General features: G+C 42.8%; 1 protein-coding gene and 1 long non-coding RNA gene across 2 annotated transcripts in view; one reads left to right on the plus strand and one right to left on the minus strand.

The window, feature by feature from the left end:
• Nucleotides 1–339: 339 nt before the first annotated feature.
• On the plus strand, nt 340–15,546 carry LOC147580151 (uncharacterized). The gene is made up of 3 exons (XR_015252556.1): nt 340–1,750; nt 10,970–11,070; nt 15,449–15,546. It is a non-coding gene; the product is annotated as an uncharacterized LOC147580151 (long non-coding RNA).
• Nucleotides 14,320–18,290, minus strand: part of CHRM5 (cholinergic receptor muscarinic 5) — a 97,056-nt gene continuing 93,085 nt past the window's right edge. The window contains exon 2 of the mRNA XM_025919584.2: nt 14,320–16,176. Coding sequence (XP_025775369.1) covers nt 14,497–16,095 — 1,599 coding nt within the window. The 5' untranslated portion in view covers nt 16,096–16,176 and the 3' untranslated portion in view covers nt 14,320–14,496. The remainder of the gene's footprint in view (nt 16,177–18,290) is intronic.

Consider the following 18,290-nt stretch of genomic DNA (forward strand, 5'->3'; position numbering starts at 1 on the left):
CTGAAGCCATTCATGATGGCTACAGTCCAGTAGGATTGAGCCAGCCAGGCTAGCATGCCTGAGAACAGGGAGGAGTAAATTAAGAAGGTCAAGTAGTAAATAAGAGGAATGAGTAAAGGCATAAAAACTAGCTGTGCACAGCATTTCCAACAGAGAGCGTTTGATAGGGCATGTAATTCCACTAAAATTTAGTAAACTAGTAACTTTGAAGATTCATAAGTGTACCTCCTCAGGTAATTTTGAAATCAAGTTTTCCATATATATGAATGTATAATGTACTCACTTTTAATGAGCTCCTACTACATATATTTGAGTATTTTAAAAACACTTCTAAATAACTAATTTTTTTCTAAAAAAAACTAGAAAATATTTAGAATTAAATGATCATGAAAATTCAGCATGCAGAGTGAGAAATGGAATCATTCAGAAGTGTTATGAGATGATCCATAAAGGACCGTGAGAAGATATATAAGGAAAGCTTCCTTGCAAAAAACTGCTATCATGGAGTCTTGTGCATTACACATAAGAAAGAAAGAGAAATACCATTTTGCGCTCATCTCTCCACAGGACTGGATGGACCTGTCTTCCCACCCACAGCTGGTTGGACTGAGGGTGGGACTTGGCCAATCAGTTGGGTGGTACTGGATCAGAGAAAGTAGTACGTTGACCCTGAGCCACAGGTAAGCAGAATCAGCAGTGGAATCTACCAAAGTAAGGAATCCGACCCACAAAGAGGATAGCAAATGCCCAGGTAGGAGACCATGGTGACCCCCAGGGAGGGATGGAGAGAGTAGCTGCTGGATAACCTTTCAGGTGCATGGAGGCACACTTGGTCTTCTTGCAGTGGATTCTGTGAAGTCCTCTTGAATCCCTTCCCTCACTGCCTCTGCCCTAACCCCTTACTTATCAACTATCCTGACCAGGTGAGTCCTGCGTGCAGTTTTATCCTCTGTAATAGGATACTCAAGGAAGACTGAGAGAAAACGTGCCAGTGAGTGATACTCCTATATTGGTTCTACTAACCTCATGACTATATGGATTAGATCTAATTTGGGAAGTATTGAAGGGTCTGTAATTTTTGCAGTTTGGTAAAGAGAATGCTGAGGGGTTCTCAAGTGCCTATTAATCCCTTTAAAGCCAATTCTAATCAGCTGTTTAATCAGCCAATTTTAATCAGCGGTCTGAGAAAGGAAATGGACTTAAATCGCAGCAGAAGGAATTTGTTGTGAAGAATTTCTTGGCACGGTAAATGAAATTGTGAAATGCTAGTGACTATGAGATTTGCTTTTCTTGGAGTTAACACACTGGGCAGTCACCTCTGAGGATGGCATATATATACCCACCTGACAGTTCCCTATCCCAAAAAGTGAATTCTTTTTCCCCAGAATGTGAAGCACGGTAAGATCGATATTTTAATGGAGAAGGAAATGAGACATACCAGCAAAATTGGGCTGTGGAGAAGGGAGAGGAAAAACTGAAAATAAGCAATTTCTTTTCTTTAATGTACATCTATCTGTAGGGTTGTCATCCACTTTGCCCCTTGTAACTGGCTCTCCCCTGAGCACTGGGTGCAGCCCACAGGAGTATTCTCTCAGCAGCTGCGTTTGTGGCAGGTGGCCCTGCTTTTATGGGTATTGCTGATTTTTCTAGGAAGAGCATCTCACCCAGATTAGGCCGACGGCTGTTCCTTGAGAATTTGAAATTAAAACCGAGAGACTAGAGAAGAAATGGCAACGTATAAACTTGCAAGGTATTCATGGCTATGTATTCTATCATGCAAACCACACACACAGAAAGGGAAAACAGTTCCAAAGAGAAAAAAATAGAAAGGAACAGATGCACAGAGAGGAGCTGAAACGCAAGATGAATTTTGAGAACCGAACCTTTGTTCCAACTCTTTCCTGAGATGCCTGCGTTCTTGTCCCCGGATTCCACGGAGCTCTGCTGGATCTTATAATGTAGTGTTTCTGTGTTTTATGTTTCAGAAGTTGTACAGTAGGTTTCTGTCACTTGAATCCAAGTGTCCTCATTTACACACTTTTCCAGAACTGTCCAAAATGATCTCCAGCCTGCTGAAAGCCCCTCCTTTTCCCTCAGTCAGTGCCAAATTGACCGTGTTGCCTCCACGTCCGTCTTGAATGAATGGGTCCTATTGCTAATTTTCGGACCTTGGGAGAGTTACTTAACCTTTCTGAACCTCAGTTTTATCATGTGTAAAATAGGTCAAAAGCTTCAACTGTAAAATGGAGGAAATAACTGCTTCATGAGTAGAACTTTTCAGAAAACTTCGCAGGTATTATTTAATATCCACACCAACCCTATGCATAAGTCCTCAGTAAAAGTTTGTAATTATTAGTATTTTCATATTTCAGATGAGGAAACAGAAGTTAAAAATTTCCCAGGCTCACCAACTGGTCCCCTGGTGTGAATCCTGCTATTTCCTCTAGGGCTTCTCACAAGCTAAACTAAAAAACTAAATATTTCTATACCCATAACCAACACGTAGATATACATCTATTCCAACTTGCCACCCTCTGCCTGCGTTTATTGGCATCATCTAGGGACTTGCCTTTCTCCTTCCAAACACTTCTCAGAGAGAAGCGTGGTGTAGTTAAGAGAAATTGACTTCCAAGAGAAAGTGGTTCTAGTCCTAGTCTCTGGTGCCTAGAGCTTCCAACACCATGAGCCTAAAGATCTTTCTAAAAGGCAAATCTTAAGGGTCACCCCCCTATTAAAATCCTTTGTAGACTCTCTATGGATTTTAGGTAACCCCCCACCCCCAGTCACATTTTCTCCAGACTCACCTCTTGCACTTCCTTCCTGCATATATCTCAAGTTTTCCCACAGTTTACTGGATGCTTTATACTCCCTTTCACCTCTGATCTGGGCCTTTTCAAGTATTTCTTCATCTCAACTCGATGCCCCACCCCTATCCCATTCTCTTGTCTACCTCTTACATCTTCTTCGGGACTTAGTGTAGAAATTACGTTTGACAGAAATCTTCCAGATGCCCCCAAAGCTTAGATAAGAGTCTCTTTTCTGTTCCCCCCCACCCTTCCTGCCTGTGCTTAAGCCATTAGAGCACCTCAATTTATTGGATTGTCTTTTTACTTCTCTGTGTTCCCTCTCTGGACCCTAAGCTGCTTGGACTGTAAGGCATTAGTAATAGTCCTGTCCTCAAGGAAAGGTAGAAGGAATCTTAACTTCTCTTCTAAAATAATTCTGCGGTGGCTGCCATTTGCAACTGAACCTAGCTTCAACTTGCATTGTTGGGATCACAACTCAAATCATTAGGCAAAGATAGAGATCACAGACTCATGGTGAATTAAGCTTCTTCTCAGGGAACCACAAAGATGCTAGTCATGCCAGAACCCGCCCCCCTCCAAAACCCAGAAACCTTGTCTTGCAACTATTTCCTATGTTAAGGTCTGCACATACTTATTTAGTCAAGAATATATGTGAAGCATCTATACTATTGAATGTGCCAAGGGTTACTGGGTGAGAGAACACAGTAATGGACAAAATAGCATGATCTCTGGTTTCAGAGCTTAAGAGTTTAGTGGGAGAAATTGACACTAATCAAAACACATACTGATGTGTAATGAAAACCTTGATAGGTACTCCAAGGAAAATCCAAGCTGCCAGAAAAGCTTATAACATGGGCACCTGGATGGGAGGGTAGAAGGGAAATGCAGTGACCTGTGATGTAAGATGAAAGACTGCGTGGGAATTAAGTAGGCTGAGGCTGAGAAGAAGGGGGATAAGGTGAGGAGCTTCCCAGCCTGAGCTGAAGTAGAAGGGAGGTAGGCTCCAGAAGGAACTGAAAGAACAATGTAGATAAAGCACTTCCAGAGGAAGAGAGAGCACCTGGACACCTGGGTAGGCTGAGGCCGCCTGGAGGTGTCACAGGACTGAATTTGCCTTCTCTTCCCTTGGACATGCTTGCTCCTCTCGGGACAGATCATGAGGGAGAGGCCCATGTGCGGCGTTCCACAGTCACCTGGCTATGACTTATTACTGATAATCAGTCTGAGCAAACTGAGGAACATGAAAATCATCGCCCCAAACTCTTTAGTTGAAATGTCAGGGTCCCCCAAATATTGAGATAGTATGTTAATTGGAAGAAAAGAAGCCTGGTCTTCCCTCCTGCCTTGCTCCCTGCCCACATTTGGCCCTACCTCTAATCTTTAAATGATGTAGTCCAGCAGAGGCTGGCATGAAGATGACTTCTCTTTCCCCTTCATCCTTTTTGGAGCTGATGGGGATTGGTTGGGAAGGAGGTTGCTGCTCTTCAAGATCTCAGAGGGCTCTTAGTTCCTGGTAGGCTTTTAGCCCTCCCACTCTGAACTAGCTGCCCCCACCTTGAATTTCAGGCTCTTTTCTGTCCTCCCTACTTCAAGTTGTATGTGTGTAAATAGATGTGTGATTGTACGTATTTGGTTTTGCAGGATCCTACTGACCACTCTAATTTGTGCATTCTTACCTGACCTCTGCCCTTGAGAAGAGGTTGGATTATGGAAGAGGAGGATTGGGCTATATCCAGACAGGGCAAGGCTCCTTTCTAGAAGGCATATAATCTCGGCATGTAGCCCAGGAACTGGGAACCACATTGGAAAAAGAGACCAGAGGATTGTGCTCCTGAGAGCTTCTAAGTAGAATACTGGATATAATCCACATTCATCTTATCATTCTTCACTTATCATCTCTCTTCAATCATATAAAGGTTTACCCTGTGCAATTCAGGTGCAAGCTTCCCCTTTTGTGCCAAACAGTAGGGATGAAGAAGCCTGGAGAAGGGAAACTTTGGTGCTTGAGAAGGAGAAGGGCCTTCAGCCATCACTGGGCTGATTCTCTGTACTGTAGTTGTTCTGTAACCCATTCTGTTAGTCCATGTTCTTGGGGAGCAGGGTTCCCATGTATCCCAAGTTTGAACTCACAAACTGTGAGATCGTGACCTGAGCCGAAATCGGACGCTTAACCGATGGAGCCATCCAGGCTGCCCTAAATAAATAATTTTAAAAAGAAGAAAAATAGGGGCGCCTGGGTGGCTCGGTCGGTTGAGCGTCCGACTTCGGCTCAGGTCATGATCTCACAGCTCGTGAGTTCAAGCCCCGCGTCGGGCTCTGTGCTGACAGCTCAGAGTCTGGAGCCTGCTTCTGCTTCTGTGTTTCCCTCTCTCTCTGCCCCTAACCCACTCACATTCTGTCTCTGTCTCTCTCAAAAATAAACAAACATAAAAATAAATAAATAAATAAATAAATAAATAAATAAATAAATACGAAAAAATGTGTCTGGGAAAATAGATAGATAGATAGATAGATACTGGTAACTATCCTATGCCAGTCAAGACCACTTTGTCCTGCCAGGCCTCTTTGAGGCAGTTGAGGACGCCACGTATCTTCTCAGTAGTGACCCTGAAATCCTTCCCATTTGATACTACCCAGCATTGGTCTATAGTTTGTCCATCTATAAAATAGGAAAGTGTTTTTCTCTCTTGGTTATTGTGTGGGTTGAATTGTGTCCCCCCCAGAATATTGGAGCCCTAACCCCCAGTACCTCAGAATGTAACCTTATTTGGAAATGGGATCTTTCTAGAGGTAATCAAGTTAAAGTGAGATCTTTAGTGTGCCCTAGTGTGGCTGGTGTACCTATAAAAGGGGAAATTTGGACACAGAGACAGCTAGACACAGAGGGAAGATGACATTGAAGAGACACCGGGAGAAAAATGGCTACCTACAAGCCAGGGAAGGCCAGAAGTTACCAGGCCCAGAACAGATCTTTCCCTGGGGCCTTCCCTAGCAGCATGGCCCTGCTGACACCTGGGTATCGATTGGATCTCTGGCCTCCAGAACTGAGATAACACACTTCCATTGTTTTATGCTACTTTGTCGAACTGCAGTCCTAGGAAACAAATATAATTATTTAAAAAATTAGACTGTAGGGGCGCCTGGGTGGCGCAGTCGGTTAGGCGTCCGACTTCAGCCAGGTCACGATCTCGCGGTCCGTGAGTTCGAGCCCCGCGTCGGGCTCTGGGCTGATGGCTCGGAGCCTGGAGCCTGTTTCCGATTCTGAGTCTCCCTCTCTCTCTGCCCCTCCCCCGTTCATGCTCTGTCTCTCTCTGTCCCAAAAATAAATAAAAAACGTTGAAAAAAAAATAAAAAAAGAAAATAAAAATATTTCTAAAAAAAAAATAATAATAAAAAATTAGACTGTATAAGTTAGAGAAAAATATCTCTGGATAATGATTGGTTCATCTCAAAGTTCAAACTGTAGAGGACTAAGCTGTATTGTGTGCATCTATCAAAGATGAAAAAGAACAGAAGTAACCTCTTTCTAATCTAGTTATGGATGGGAGCTCCCCATGTTAATTGAAACTTTGAGATTTTCTGCTTAGGAAAAGCTTGAGTCGCCAGATATTTTCTGCAAGATCTGATCGTGAAAATTGCTGGACCATACATAGCAGTTCTGTGAGTTTTAAAAAGTGTATGTCTATACTTGGAAGAAAAGACTATAAGGACAGACACTGAGATACCTAGCAGAGGTTATAGAATTGATGGTAGTTTTTTGTTATTTCCTTATTTATTTTCCAAGTTTTCCGTGAAAATATGTATTATTTTATTAGTCACTATATTATTAAATATAATAATGATAAAACAAAACCTAGAGGGCACCTGGGTAGCTCAGTCGGTTAAGCGTCAGCCTGGATTTTGGCTCAGATCATGATCTCTCTGCCCCCACTGGGGCTCTGCTGACAGCACAGAGACTGCTTGGGTTTCTCTCTCTGCCCCTCCCCTGCTTGTTCTCTCTCTCTCTCTCTCTCTCAGTATAAATAAATAAGCCTAAAAAACAAACCCAACAACCTAGTATCTTTTTTTTGTTTCAGACTCTCCTGCATAGGCCCTACTTCTGGGTATAAAGGACCTGTCAAAAGGTGTTCAACCATGGTGATCTAGTTTTTTAGGGAGAAGAATGGTTCTCCACATCCCAGGTGTAATCTGTACTGTTTCTTCTTTGCCGTCTTCTGGCTGGTGGCTTTTTCTTCTGCAGCCTACTGTACCATATAGTAGGAAGACTTGGCTATAGTTAGCATATCATGGTCAATAGCTTCATGGATTGTAATGGAAAGTGGCTGCACTGTAAACTTATCCTTGGGTATATGTGGGACTACTAAAAAATAAGCACAAGCTCCCAGCTACTGATATTGGCAATAAGTGGGTTGAGTATGAGATGCTCTTTGCTGAAGATAAGAGTCCCCATTCCTTTAATGAGGACACCATTGCAGATACACTTATGCAAGATAGCTCTCCGTAGAAAATCATTGCCAACGCCTGGGAGTGAAACTTTGGAGAACTGCCCTTAGCAGGAACATAAGGGCATTAATGTCTAGAGACATTAAGTAATAACAGGCAAAAGACTGACACTTAAATATTCACATTAAAGTCAAAGAGGACACATCCAGCAAGGTAAATTACCCTTCCAGTGAACTGTCTTGTCCCCATCTCCTTTGATGAATTAATGTGGGTGCGGGGGAGGTGCTACAACCTTAAGTTTATTTGTGATGAGGCAAAGAAAGCCAAGGTCTAGCTCTGCTTACTGGGCTTGACCATCATCCAGACTTGTCTACATTAGTGTGCCTTATGGCAGTCTATTTCTCCAAAAAGTCCTCATCTTCTTATACTTGAATAAACCTCATACCACCAGATGCCCTTGATGGTTAGTGACATGGAGCCTCACACGGGCTCTGTGCTGATGGCACGGAGCCTGCTTGGGGCTCTCTCTCCCTGTCTCTCTCTGGAAAATAAGTATGGGTATGTCAAAGGGTCACAGGAGTCATCTGGAAGGGGCTCTCAGTGCTTACATTTATGACAATTTGAGCACTGAAATAATGATAGTAATGGATTTTAACCAATTACTAAAATGAATTCAGGAGTCCATAGTATTAGTAAGTAAGTAAGCAAATAAATAAATAAATGGAAAAAGTCTTCCTTATAGTAGAATGCCATCCATTTGGCTATTATAGAAATAACTTATTTGGGTGAGAATAATAAGTAGATGCTGCCATTATTGGGTGAAAACCCATAAGAAATTTACATAGAATCAGTCTCTTCCTTAAAAATTTTTAATTGCAGAGGGAAAAATAGTACATTTATAGTAGAGAAAACTGGGGTGGGTAGGCAGTGGGGAGCACTTTAACCAAGTAACCAATGTTAACATCACCAACGATGGGATAAAAGATCATGTCCTCCTGATGTGATACACTGAGGACACAATATCCATTTGTGATATTCTTGCCCAAATCAAAAGTAGCAGACAAATTAAAACGAATCTAATATGGAGATACCAGACAACCCCAAATCGATGGAAATGATGATTTTTTTTTTATTGGATTGAATGCACTCATAAATGACCATGTCATGAATGACAATGGAAAGCTGAGGACCATTTCCAGATTAGAAGAGTTTAAAGAGACATGAGAACAAAATGCAGTGTGTAATATTGAACTGGAAAAGAAATTCTTATAAAGAACATTATTTTGGACAACAGCCAAAATTTGAGTATGCAATGTATTACACAGTTATGTAATTATGTATTACATAAAAATATTGTAGCAATGTTAAATTTCCTGATTTTTCAATATTTGTGTTGTGGTTATATAAGATAATCTTCTTAAGAAATAGCCACTGAAGTATTTATTTGTTTGTTTGTTGTTTAACATTTATTTATTTTTGAGAGAGAGAGACAGAGCACGAGCAGGAGAGGGGCAGAGAGAGAGGGAGACAGAATCTGAAGCAGGCTCCAGGCTCTGAGCTGTCAGCACAGAGCCTGATGGAGGGGCTCGAATCCATGAACTGAGATCAGGACCTGAGCTGAAGTTGGAAGCTCAACCAACTGACCCACCCAAGCAGCTACCTGCCGCCCACGCCCCACCCGCCAGTGAAGTATTTAGAAGTCAACGGACATGATGTCTGCAACTTCCTCCAAATGGTTGAGGAAAAAATACATGTATGTAGACACACACACACACACACACACACACACACACACACACATAGAGCACAAATGTAACAAAGTGTTAACAATTGGGGAATGTGGGTAAAAAAAAGGAGTTTAAGGAGTTTTTTGTACTATTCTTGCAGCTTTTCTTTAAGTTTAAAATTATTTTGAAAAAAATTTTTGTTTTTCTTTTAAAGTTCCTTCTGGCTCCTTCCCTGGTACTTAAAAAAAATTTTCCCTTTCTCCTCCCACTCACAATCTGGATTCCTTATTGGGCAAGAGTGCACATATTCTCAAACTTTCCTGGTGAAATGGTGTGGGGGAGATGGAAATTAGAACCATTTATAATGGAAATGAATGACTGGGGCACCAGCTCTGAGTAGCTGCAGAGGAAATGCTGCTGTTCTGTTCTGTTGCAGGGTCTGCCCTACCTCCCGTGTCCTGGAGGGAAAGGGAAGACTTTTAGTCACAGGAATCTTGTCATCATTATTTCATCTTCATTTAGTCATTGGTAGCTGAGAGGAAAGGGGGAAATCATAAGGGTAGCAAGAAGGACCTGTATCTATACTGTCTATCAACCCCGCCTGCTTTTTTTTTTTCTTTTCAAGTTTTTATTTAAATTTTAGTTAACATACAGTGCGATATTAGTTTCAGGAGTAGAATTCAGTGATTCATTACTTACATACAACACCCAGTGTTTATCACAAGTGCCCTCCTTGGTACCCATCATCCATCTAGCCCATCCGCCACCCACCTCCCTCCATCAACCCTCAGTTCTCTGTCTTTAAGAGTCTCTAACCTGTCACCAGGGGCATCTGGGTGGCTCAGTCAGTTGAGCTCTCTACTGCTTCAGATCCTCTGTCCTCCTCTCTCTGCCCCACCCCACTTGTGCTCGTGCTCTCTTTCCCTCTCAAAAATAAACATTTAAAATTAAAAAAAAGATTTGCAACAACGTGGATGGAACTAGAGGGGATAATGCTAAGCAAAATTAGAGAAAGACAAATATCAAACATCATATTTCACTCATATGTGGAATTTAAGACACAAAATAGATGAACATAAGGGAAGGGAAGCAAAAATAATATGAAAATGGAAGGGGGACAAAACGTAAGAGACTCTTAAATACAGAGAACAAACTGAGGGTCGCTGGAGGGGTTGTGGGTGGGAGGATGGGCTAAATGGGTAAGGGGCATTAAGGAAGACACTTGTTGGGATGAGCACTGGGTGTTATACAATGAATCACTGGAATCTACTCCTGAAATCATTATTGCACTACATGCTAACTTGGATACAAATTAAAAAAAAAAAATTTAATAAAAATAAATAAAATTTAAGGAAAAAAAAAAAAAAGTCTCTAGACCCTCCCTTCTTAAAAGACCAGAATGTGCAAATGTGTGTAGGATCTCTCATATAGATGGATCTATCAAGCTAATTTGAGACCATTTTCTTTTTTTTTTTTTTTTAATTTTTTTTTTTTCAACGTTTATTTATTTTTGGGACAGACAGAGACAGAGCATGAACGGGGGAGGGGCAGAGAGAGAGAGAGACACAGAATCGGAAACAGGCTCCAGGCTCTGAGCCATCAGCCCAGAGCCCGACGCGGGGCTCGAACTCACGGACCGCGAGATCGTGACCTGGCTGAAGTCGGACAGCAACCGACTGCGCCACCCAGGCGCCCCTCTTTCTTTTTTTTAGAATCTTTTTTTTTTTAATTTTTTTTTTTCTTTCAACGTTTATTTTTGGGAAAGAGAGAGACAGAGCATGAATGGGGGAGGGGCAGAGAGAGAGGGAGACACAGAATCGGAAACAGGCTCCAGGCTCTGAGCCATCAGCCCAGAGCCTGACGCGGGGCTCGAACTCCCGGACCGCGAGATCGTGACCTGGCTGAAGTCGGACGCTTAACCGACTGCGCCACCCAGGCGCCCCTCTTTCTTTTTTTAAAAAACACTTTTCATTTTTATCTATTTATTTTTAGTAATCTCTACACCCAGTGTGGAACTCAGACTCAAGACCCTGAGATCAAGACTTACATGCCCTACTGACTGAGCCAGCCAGGCACGAAGACCGTTTTCCTATGTATGTATATTTATTTTTTTAGTAATCTCTACACCCATCATGGGCTGGAACTCATGACTCTGAGATCAAGAGTTGCATGCTCTTCCTTTTTTTTTTTCTTAATGTTTATTTATTTTTGTGTGTGTGTGAGAGAGAGAGAGAGAGAGAGCACAAAAGGGGGAGGGGAAGAGAGAGGGACACAGAATCTGAAACAGGCTCCAGGTTCTGAGCTGTCAGCATAGAGCCTGACTCGTGGCTGGAACTCAGGAACAGTGAGATCATGACCTGAACCAAAGTTGGACACTTAACCAACTGGGCCACCCAGACCCCATGAGTCACATGCTCTTCCGACTGAGCTAGGCAGTTGCCCCACGTTTTCTTATTTAAACACTTTCCATTAGACTAGTGTACGGTTAAATTTCTTTAATATCCAGAGTAATACTAGCACGATACAGAAAAAGCAGCCTAGTCCCCACATCGTTAGTTGTAATTCCAGTATTTACAGTAGACAAGTGGATATTCCCATCCAGAGATTAGGTACAGATTTCACAGTTACAAAGAGGCAAACATCAGCATTGCTGTCAAAGGACATTTCCCTAAAGGAGCACAGCAGAGTGAAAACAGATTCCTCGACAAGCTATCAAATTCACAGTCAAGGAGAAACAAGCCACAATGTTAGCAACATAGCAGCATTCAATAGGTGACGAGTCAAAGCTGTACACAGTTTACCATAGACAGAGCTTGGGAGACTGGGGGCGTAAAAAGCCTAAGATCCGAAGTCAGCCCGCAGCTCACCAAGCCACCCACCCGCCAGGTCCCTGTAGTTTACAATTGGATCTGTTCATTCCAAGGGCCCTACCATAGGCCCTATTCTAAAGAATAGTTTCTCCTAGATTGTTTTTTTTTTTTTTTTTCCTATGTCAAGGGGTGTCGGTAGTCTGTAAAATGGGCTGCCTCCCAAATCCAATGACAAAAAAAGGAAAGCATAGCCCTCTCAGTTTCACAAAAGATAAACCCAAAAGGCTAAGTCCTAGGCAATTGTGACATATGAAAAATGTGCCCCAGTGTTCGTCCCCTCCCCCACCTCTGCATTCTTTTGTTTGAATTAGCTTGTGTCTCTCTCTGCTGTGAACAGTAAATGCCCAGTGTTGGCTCAAAGTGCTCTTGGAGGGATTTGCGATTTTGTCAGGAATGAAAGTCTTAAACTAAAAGAATCTACTGTCTATCTAGAGCTGGTAGAACAGGTTTGCTTATGAAGTCACACCCTGTTAGCATCACGCAGGCCTGGGAGCCTCTCTCCTGGAGAACTGAGCCAATTAATTAATATTCTTTATGAAATTCTTGGCGGGTGTCAACCTGCCCTTCACAAAGTCTCAGCAGCTACATTGCTTCTAAAATGTTTCATCTCAACATCAAGTCCCCATAAGGGTGGGGGAGAGACCTGGGTGCACCTGTGTGTCCCGCCCTGAAGCCTTCTTGGGATCTGGTTTAACAGACTGATTCCTTCTTCTGTGGTAGGGGGAAGTTCTTTTATACTCAAGTACATATGCAGTTCCCAGGACAACTAAAGCAGCTATTTATACATCCCCTTAGCAAATGAGATTGAATCATGACTGGCCTACGTTAAGTGAAGTCTGGAGGTGTTAAAACACAACTGCAGATGTTGTCAACAGGTTAGATAATGGGGTTCTGTCTGACGGGAGAACTTCATCTCTAAAACCCTGTGTTACTACACTGCCACTTTATTAATTGTATGCAGTTTTATAGTTTCCATTTCTTGCACATTGGTTTATTCTCAGAATTTTCAAAAAAAATTGTTTATATACACTGTTTATACACATAGAAGAGAAATTCCAATCAAATTTGCTTTTGATCATTTTGATACTCTAATGTATGTTATGTTGATAACTTCTATTTTTATTTATTACTATGATATACATTTTGTTCTTAAAGATGAGGCTTTCATTAAAAAAAATTTTTTTTAATGTTTTTATTTATTTTTGAGACAGAGAGAGACAGAGCATGAGCAGGGGAGGGGCAGAGAGGGAGACACAGAATCCGAAGCAGGCTCCAGGCTCTGAGCTGTCAGGACAGAGCCCGATGTGGGGCTCGAACTCACGGAGTGTTAGATCATGACCTGAAGTCAGACGCTTAACCAACTGAGCCACCCAGGTGCCCCAAGAGGCTTTCATTTTTAATGACTGTCGCCAGCTTCGCTGGACCTTAACTGTACTTTTCTGAGCTTCTCATCTTTGATGGTGAATTTTGAGATGAATGAATAAGTCATTTCTGAGCCATGATTTGAAAGACCTATAAAAATAAAAAAGAAAGAAAAAAAGTCTTTCCCCTGCTGTCCTCCAAATAGCACTTCTGGCTGGAGGCTGCACAGTGACCTGCTTGAGCCTGGCTGTGAATTGCCTCTGGATGAGGGAAATTGGGGGCTGGCAAAAGAGTTTTGGAAGAAGCTCAAAAGCATGGAGTGAAACCAAATTTGTTTTCTACAGTTTGCCTCAGGTTTGCCTTGTGAAGAGATTAGAAAGCAAGGCCTCTGAAAACAATTAAAAGAATTGTGATGAAATAGCCCAGAGAAGACCTTTATGCATGAACAGAGCATGAATAAATAGGCCCAAATAGTCACAAAATAGAATACACAATATCTGTTTAGACGAAAGGAAAAAAAATCCCATTGGTAGAAACTAAAACAGCTGCAGAGGCTTGATCTTCTTTATTAGCAGAGTAGAGGCCCCTCTATCTGACTGGGTGGGATCAGGTTTCAGTCCAGACCCAGGATTCTGGGGGAAAGGATGGTTCCATGGAGACCAGCAGGGTTTCAGTGGGTACCAGGAATTGGCATCGGTTGTGAAAGCTTCACTCAGATGTAGGGACAGAAGAACATACTACAGTACAGAACACATAACATCGGCATGATACTGATCAGTTTATAAAGAAATGGAGTCTTAGACGCCAGTTGAATATCACTCTTCTTAACAGGTAACACTGACTTATAGTCTCCCGATTCTCACTGACAGGAGCCAACCCCACAGACACACACATATTGCACAAAACCTGAATACAGGTTTCCACAGGGAAGGTTTCCACCCAGTCCCTGCTGCTCTGCAGAGGTTAGGGGACCGAAGTTCCGTAAGTCACTGTTCATTGTGATCCAGTGTTCCTCCCCCTGTGGAGGGACACAAGTCTGTCTCCTCACTTCAACAGCGAACTCCAGTGGCATCAGGAGACCTTGGTCATAGACAAGAATCATTCAATATGGCAGCACTTGTGGCAGCTGTGACTCCTCCCTTTTGGTGACAGATCTGAAGCCTTTACAAAGTCCTCAGGCGCTCAAAATGATATATGTCTTTTTTGAAAACAAATAAGCCAGAATCAGCCCACCCGTCCTCAGAAGAAATTGACCATGGTCACTCTTTTGAGAGGAGTTGTTACTTTTCAGGAGAGCTTGCTATTCCCCTGCCAGTACGGCTTCTCTTCTACTTTTTTCTTTTTCCATCGGCAGAGAAGCAGCATCTTAAAGGTCTTCCTGAAGGTTCTGTTGCAGAGGGCGTAGCAAATGGGGTTGACAGTGCTGTTGACATAGCACAGCCAGTAGCCCAGGTGCCACAGGGTGACTGGGACACACTTGTCACAGAAGGTGGAAACCAGGACCATGATGTTATAAGGGGTCCAGGTGATGATGAAGGCCAGTAGGATGGCACTCAAGGTCTGGGCTGCTTTCCTCTCCTTGACAAGGACCATTCTCTTTCGTTTGGTCATTTGGTGGCTGAGGTTGGGATCCAGGCCTTTCGCTGAAGGGTCCTTGGACACTGGGAAGGAGCAGGGCATGATTTTCAACTTGTGACAGCCGTTGTTGGTCTCCTGGGTCCCATCAGCTTTTACCACCAATCGGAACTTATAGGCCACACATTTCTGACTCCTGGGTCTATGAGCAGCACCTGGGGACAAGAAGTATTTTTGGGTGTCATAGTCCTTTTTCTCAGTGTGAGCTTTCACAAAAGTTTCCTTGGGCTCTTCAGCACTGAATTCCTCCCTTGGGCTTTCCTTGGCCTGACTCTTGTAGACTACTTGGAAGACAGGGTCAGTGGTGGGCTTGTCCTCATCCTCTGAGGAAGGGTAGCTACTACAGGTAGTGAGCTGCTCGACTTTGGCCCACTCGGTGCTTGGGCCGGTGACTTGGGATGGCTTCCCAGTGGTGGAAGTGCTCCTGCGGGAGGATGACCAGGAGGCTTGGTTCCTTTCCCTCTGGGCCAGTGTGGGTCGAGGGCAGCTAAAGCAGGACCTCAGCAGAGCCTTATGAGCTGGCTTTCTTGGCTCAGCTTCAGCCATGGAGTCAGAGCCCTGGAGGTCAGCCAGGTCCTTGGTTCGCTTCTCTGTTTCCCGGTAGATTCGGCAGTAAAGGATCGTCATGACCGAAACAGGGATGTAGAAGGCAGCGATGGCAGTGCCGAAAGTGATGGTGGGCTCAGAGAGGAACTGGATCTGGCACTCATCTGGTGGCACTGTCCGCTCCCCAACCAGGTATTGCCAGCAGAGGATTGCTGGGGCCCAAAGGATGAAGGAGATTAGCCAGGCCAGGCCAATCATGATGCCAGCCCTTTTTGGGGTACGCTTGGCCCGATATGTCAGAGGTCTTGTGATAGAAAAGTAACGGTCAAAACTGATCACCAGAAGGTTCATGACAGAAGCATTGCTAGCCACATAGTCCAGTGCAAGCCAGAGGTCACAAGCCAGACTCCCAAGCACCCAGCGTCCCATGAGGATGTAGGTAGTGTAGAGGTTCATGGAGAAGATCCCAATGATGAGATCTGCACAGGCTAAGCTGAGCAGGTAATAGTTGTTCACTGTCTTCAGTTGACTATTGACTTTGAAGGAGATCATGACTAAGACGTTGCCCACAATGGTGATCAGGCTTACCACAGCAGTCACAGCTGCGATGGTGATGACTTCCCACAACCCATGGCGTTCCAAAGGCTGGTGATTTACTGGGGTGTCATTGACAATGGTTGTATTATGGTGAGATTCTCCTTCCATCCTGGTGCAAGAATTTACATTAGGATTAAGTCTTGGGTTCTAGACCGTCTCTTTTCTATCTCACCTCTTCTTGGCCAGCATCTGGAAGAGAGGGAAGTATATTAGCTCCATTCACCAGCACAGATTTTTCTCCCCACTCATTGTTTATCATTTGAAATGGAATATTAAATGTTGTCACACACATATCCAGAGCAAGATGCTGAAATCCCTAAAGTTTTTATAACATTTTTGTAACCACATCATCCCTTTGCTTGTTACAAGTACCAGTGCCTGAGAGCCTTTTTTGTGCTTGAGGCTGTTGCCCTCTTGTGGTTGCAATAGGCAATTTAAAGAAGAGGGCTGGGAAGACAAGGGGGAAGGGAAAGGAAATTGGGTAATTTGGGAGCAATAAAGAGAAGAAATCAGGTGATGTGAAGTTACTTTATATTGCAACGGCTTCGAGGCCAGAAACTCATTTTTAGATTCCCAGTGATAAGTACCTATTCTGTCATGCGCTGGGGAAAGAGACAGGTATTATCTACTCTATAGTCTGATTACTAAACATTATTGAGTTTAATTACAAATTCAATTATTAAACATTATTGAGGTACTGCTGTGAGCCGAGACTGTATTATGACACTCCTCCCTGACTTAATGTACAAACTCTCCTTGCATGCACCTGGTTTTCATTTAGAGGGTTTGAAATTGGACCCACCTACTGATGTTGACTCCCCCCCATCTATTCTTGAGCTATTAGTGATGTAATAGAAATGGTTTAAATTATATTATTTTCTGATTACAAAGTAATATTTTCTTGTAAAATTTCAAGAAATGTCAAAATGTATAGCTTGGAAACAAGCTTCCTCTGACTCCATCTTGCAAAGGTAACCAATGCTTTCTCCTTTGCACATATTAACGAGCAGTTAAATACAATTATTTTTAAGTGGGTGACTTTTTAAAAAGTTTATTTATTTTTGGGAGAGAGAGAAAGAGAGTGCGTGAGCGTGGGGGAGGGGCAGAGAGAGAGAGCGAGAAAGAAAAAATCTCAAGCAGGCTCCGTGCCGTCAGCACAGAGCCCAACTCGGGGCTCCGTCTCACAAACCAAGAGATCATGACCTGAGGTGAAATCAAAAGTTGGAGGATTAACCAACCGGGCCCCTAAATGGGTGACTTCTTAATGTTTACACTCTGAATTTTGTTTTTTACCTAACAATTCATCATGGACATTTTTTTTTTTAAGATTCATTGTTTTTTAAGTAATCTCTCCACCTGAAATGGGGCTTGAACTCACGACCCCAAGATCAAGAGTTGCATGCATGTCCCTCTGACCAAGCTAGCCAGGTACCCAAATGGAGATCTCTTGTATCAGTATGTCTGTTGGATCAAAGCGCTTTTTTCATTTTAATGACCGCACATTATCCCACTTAATGGATGTAATATAATTTAATCAACACTCACTGACAAATTCCAACTTTTAAAAATAAAAGGAAAATTTTCTTTTCCAGATTGAACATCTATGTACATGATAAAAAGCTTCAGTGGGTATAAAAATGTAAATGCTAAAAGATAGGTCTTTTTCCCATCTCTGACCTCCAAGCTTCTAATCCTCCTTTTGTGGAGGTAACCACTGTTACCAACATTTCTTACCATTCCTTCCAGAGATATAATATGTGCAATATATATTTGATGATATAGGAAAAATACCATTAATTTTTTTTATTAAGTAATCTCTACTCCCAGTGTGGGGCTCAATAAGAGAGCCCCTGAGATCAAGACCCTGAGATCAAGAGTCGCATGATCCACCAACTGAGCCAGCCAGGTGCCCCTGAAAAATACTATTTTAATTGCAGAATTCCAGGCAGCGTGATATGATGAAGGGAGAATCTTCTTGATGACCCTTTCAAAGCATGCCATGTGGGCGATCACTGCTCTGCCTGCTGACCAGTCCTGACACTTCTATTTTTATAAAGATGACAAATTTGTGAACGGTTCTGGATTTTCTTGGCTTTGTTTTATATTTTCAACTGCATGTTTGGATGTTTTTCTAATGCCTCAAATTCCATATGGAATTGAATTGATGACATTGTCTTGTGCCAGAAACTAGATTCTTCTGACTTTTTGATCGTGTACCCTTTTCCTTCACATTCCAACGGATGCAGTACAATTTACCCATGAAATATCCCTCATATGGGTCCCTTTACGTTCCTGCTTCTATC

This window comes from Puma concolor, chromosome B3, assembly GCF_028749965.1.
Source record: "Puma concolor isolate L17-30 chromosome B3, mPumCon1.1.hap2, whole genome shotgun sequence".
In the NCBI taxonomy this organism is placed as follows: domain Eukaryota; kingdom Metazoa; phylum Chordata; class Mammalia; order Carnivora; family Felidae; genus Puma; species Puma concolor.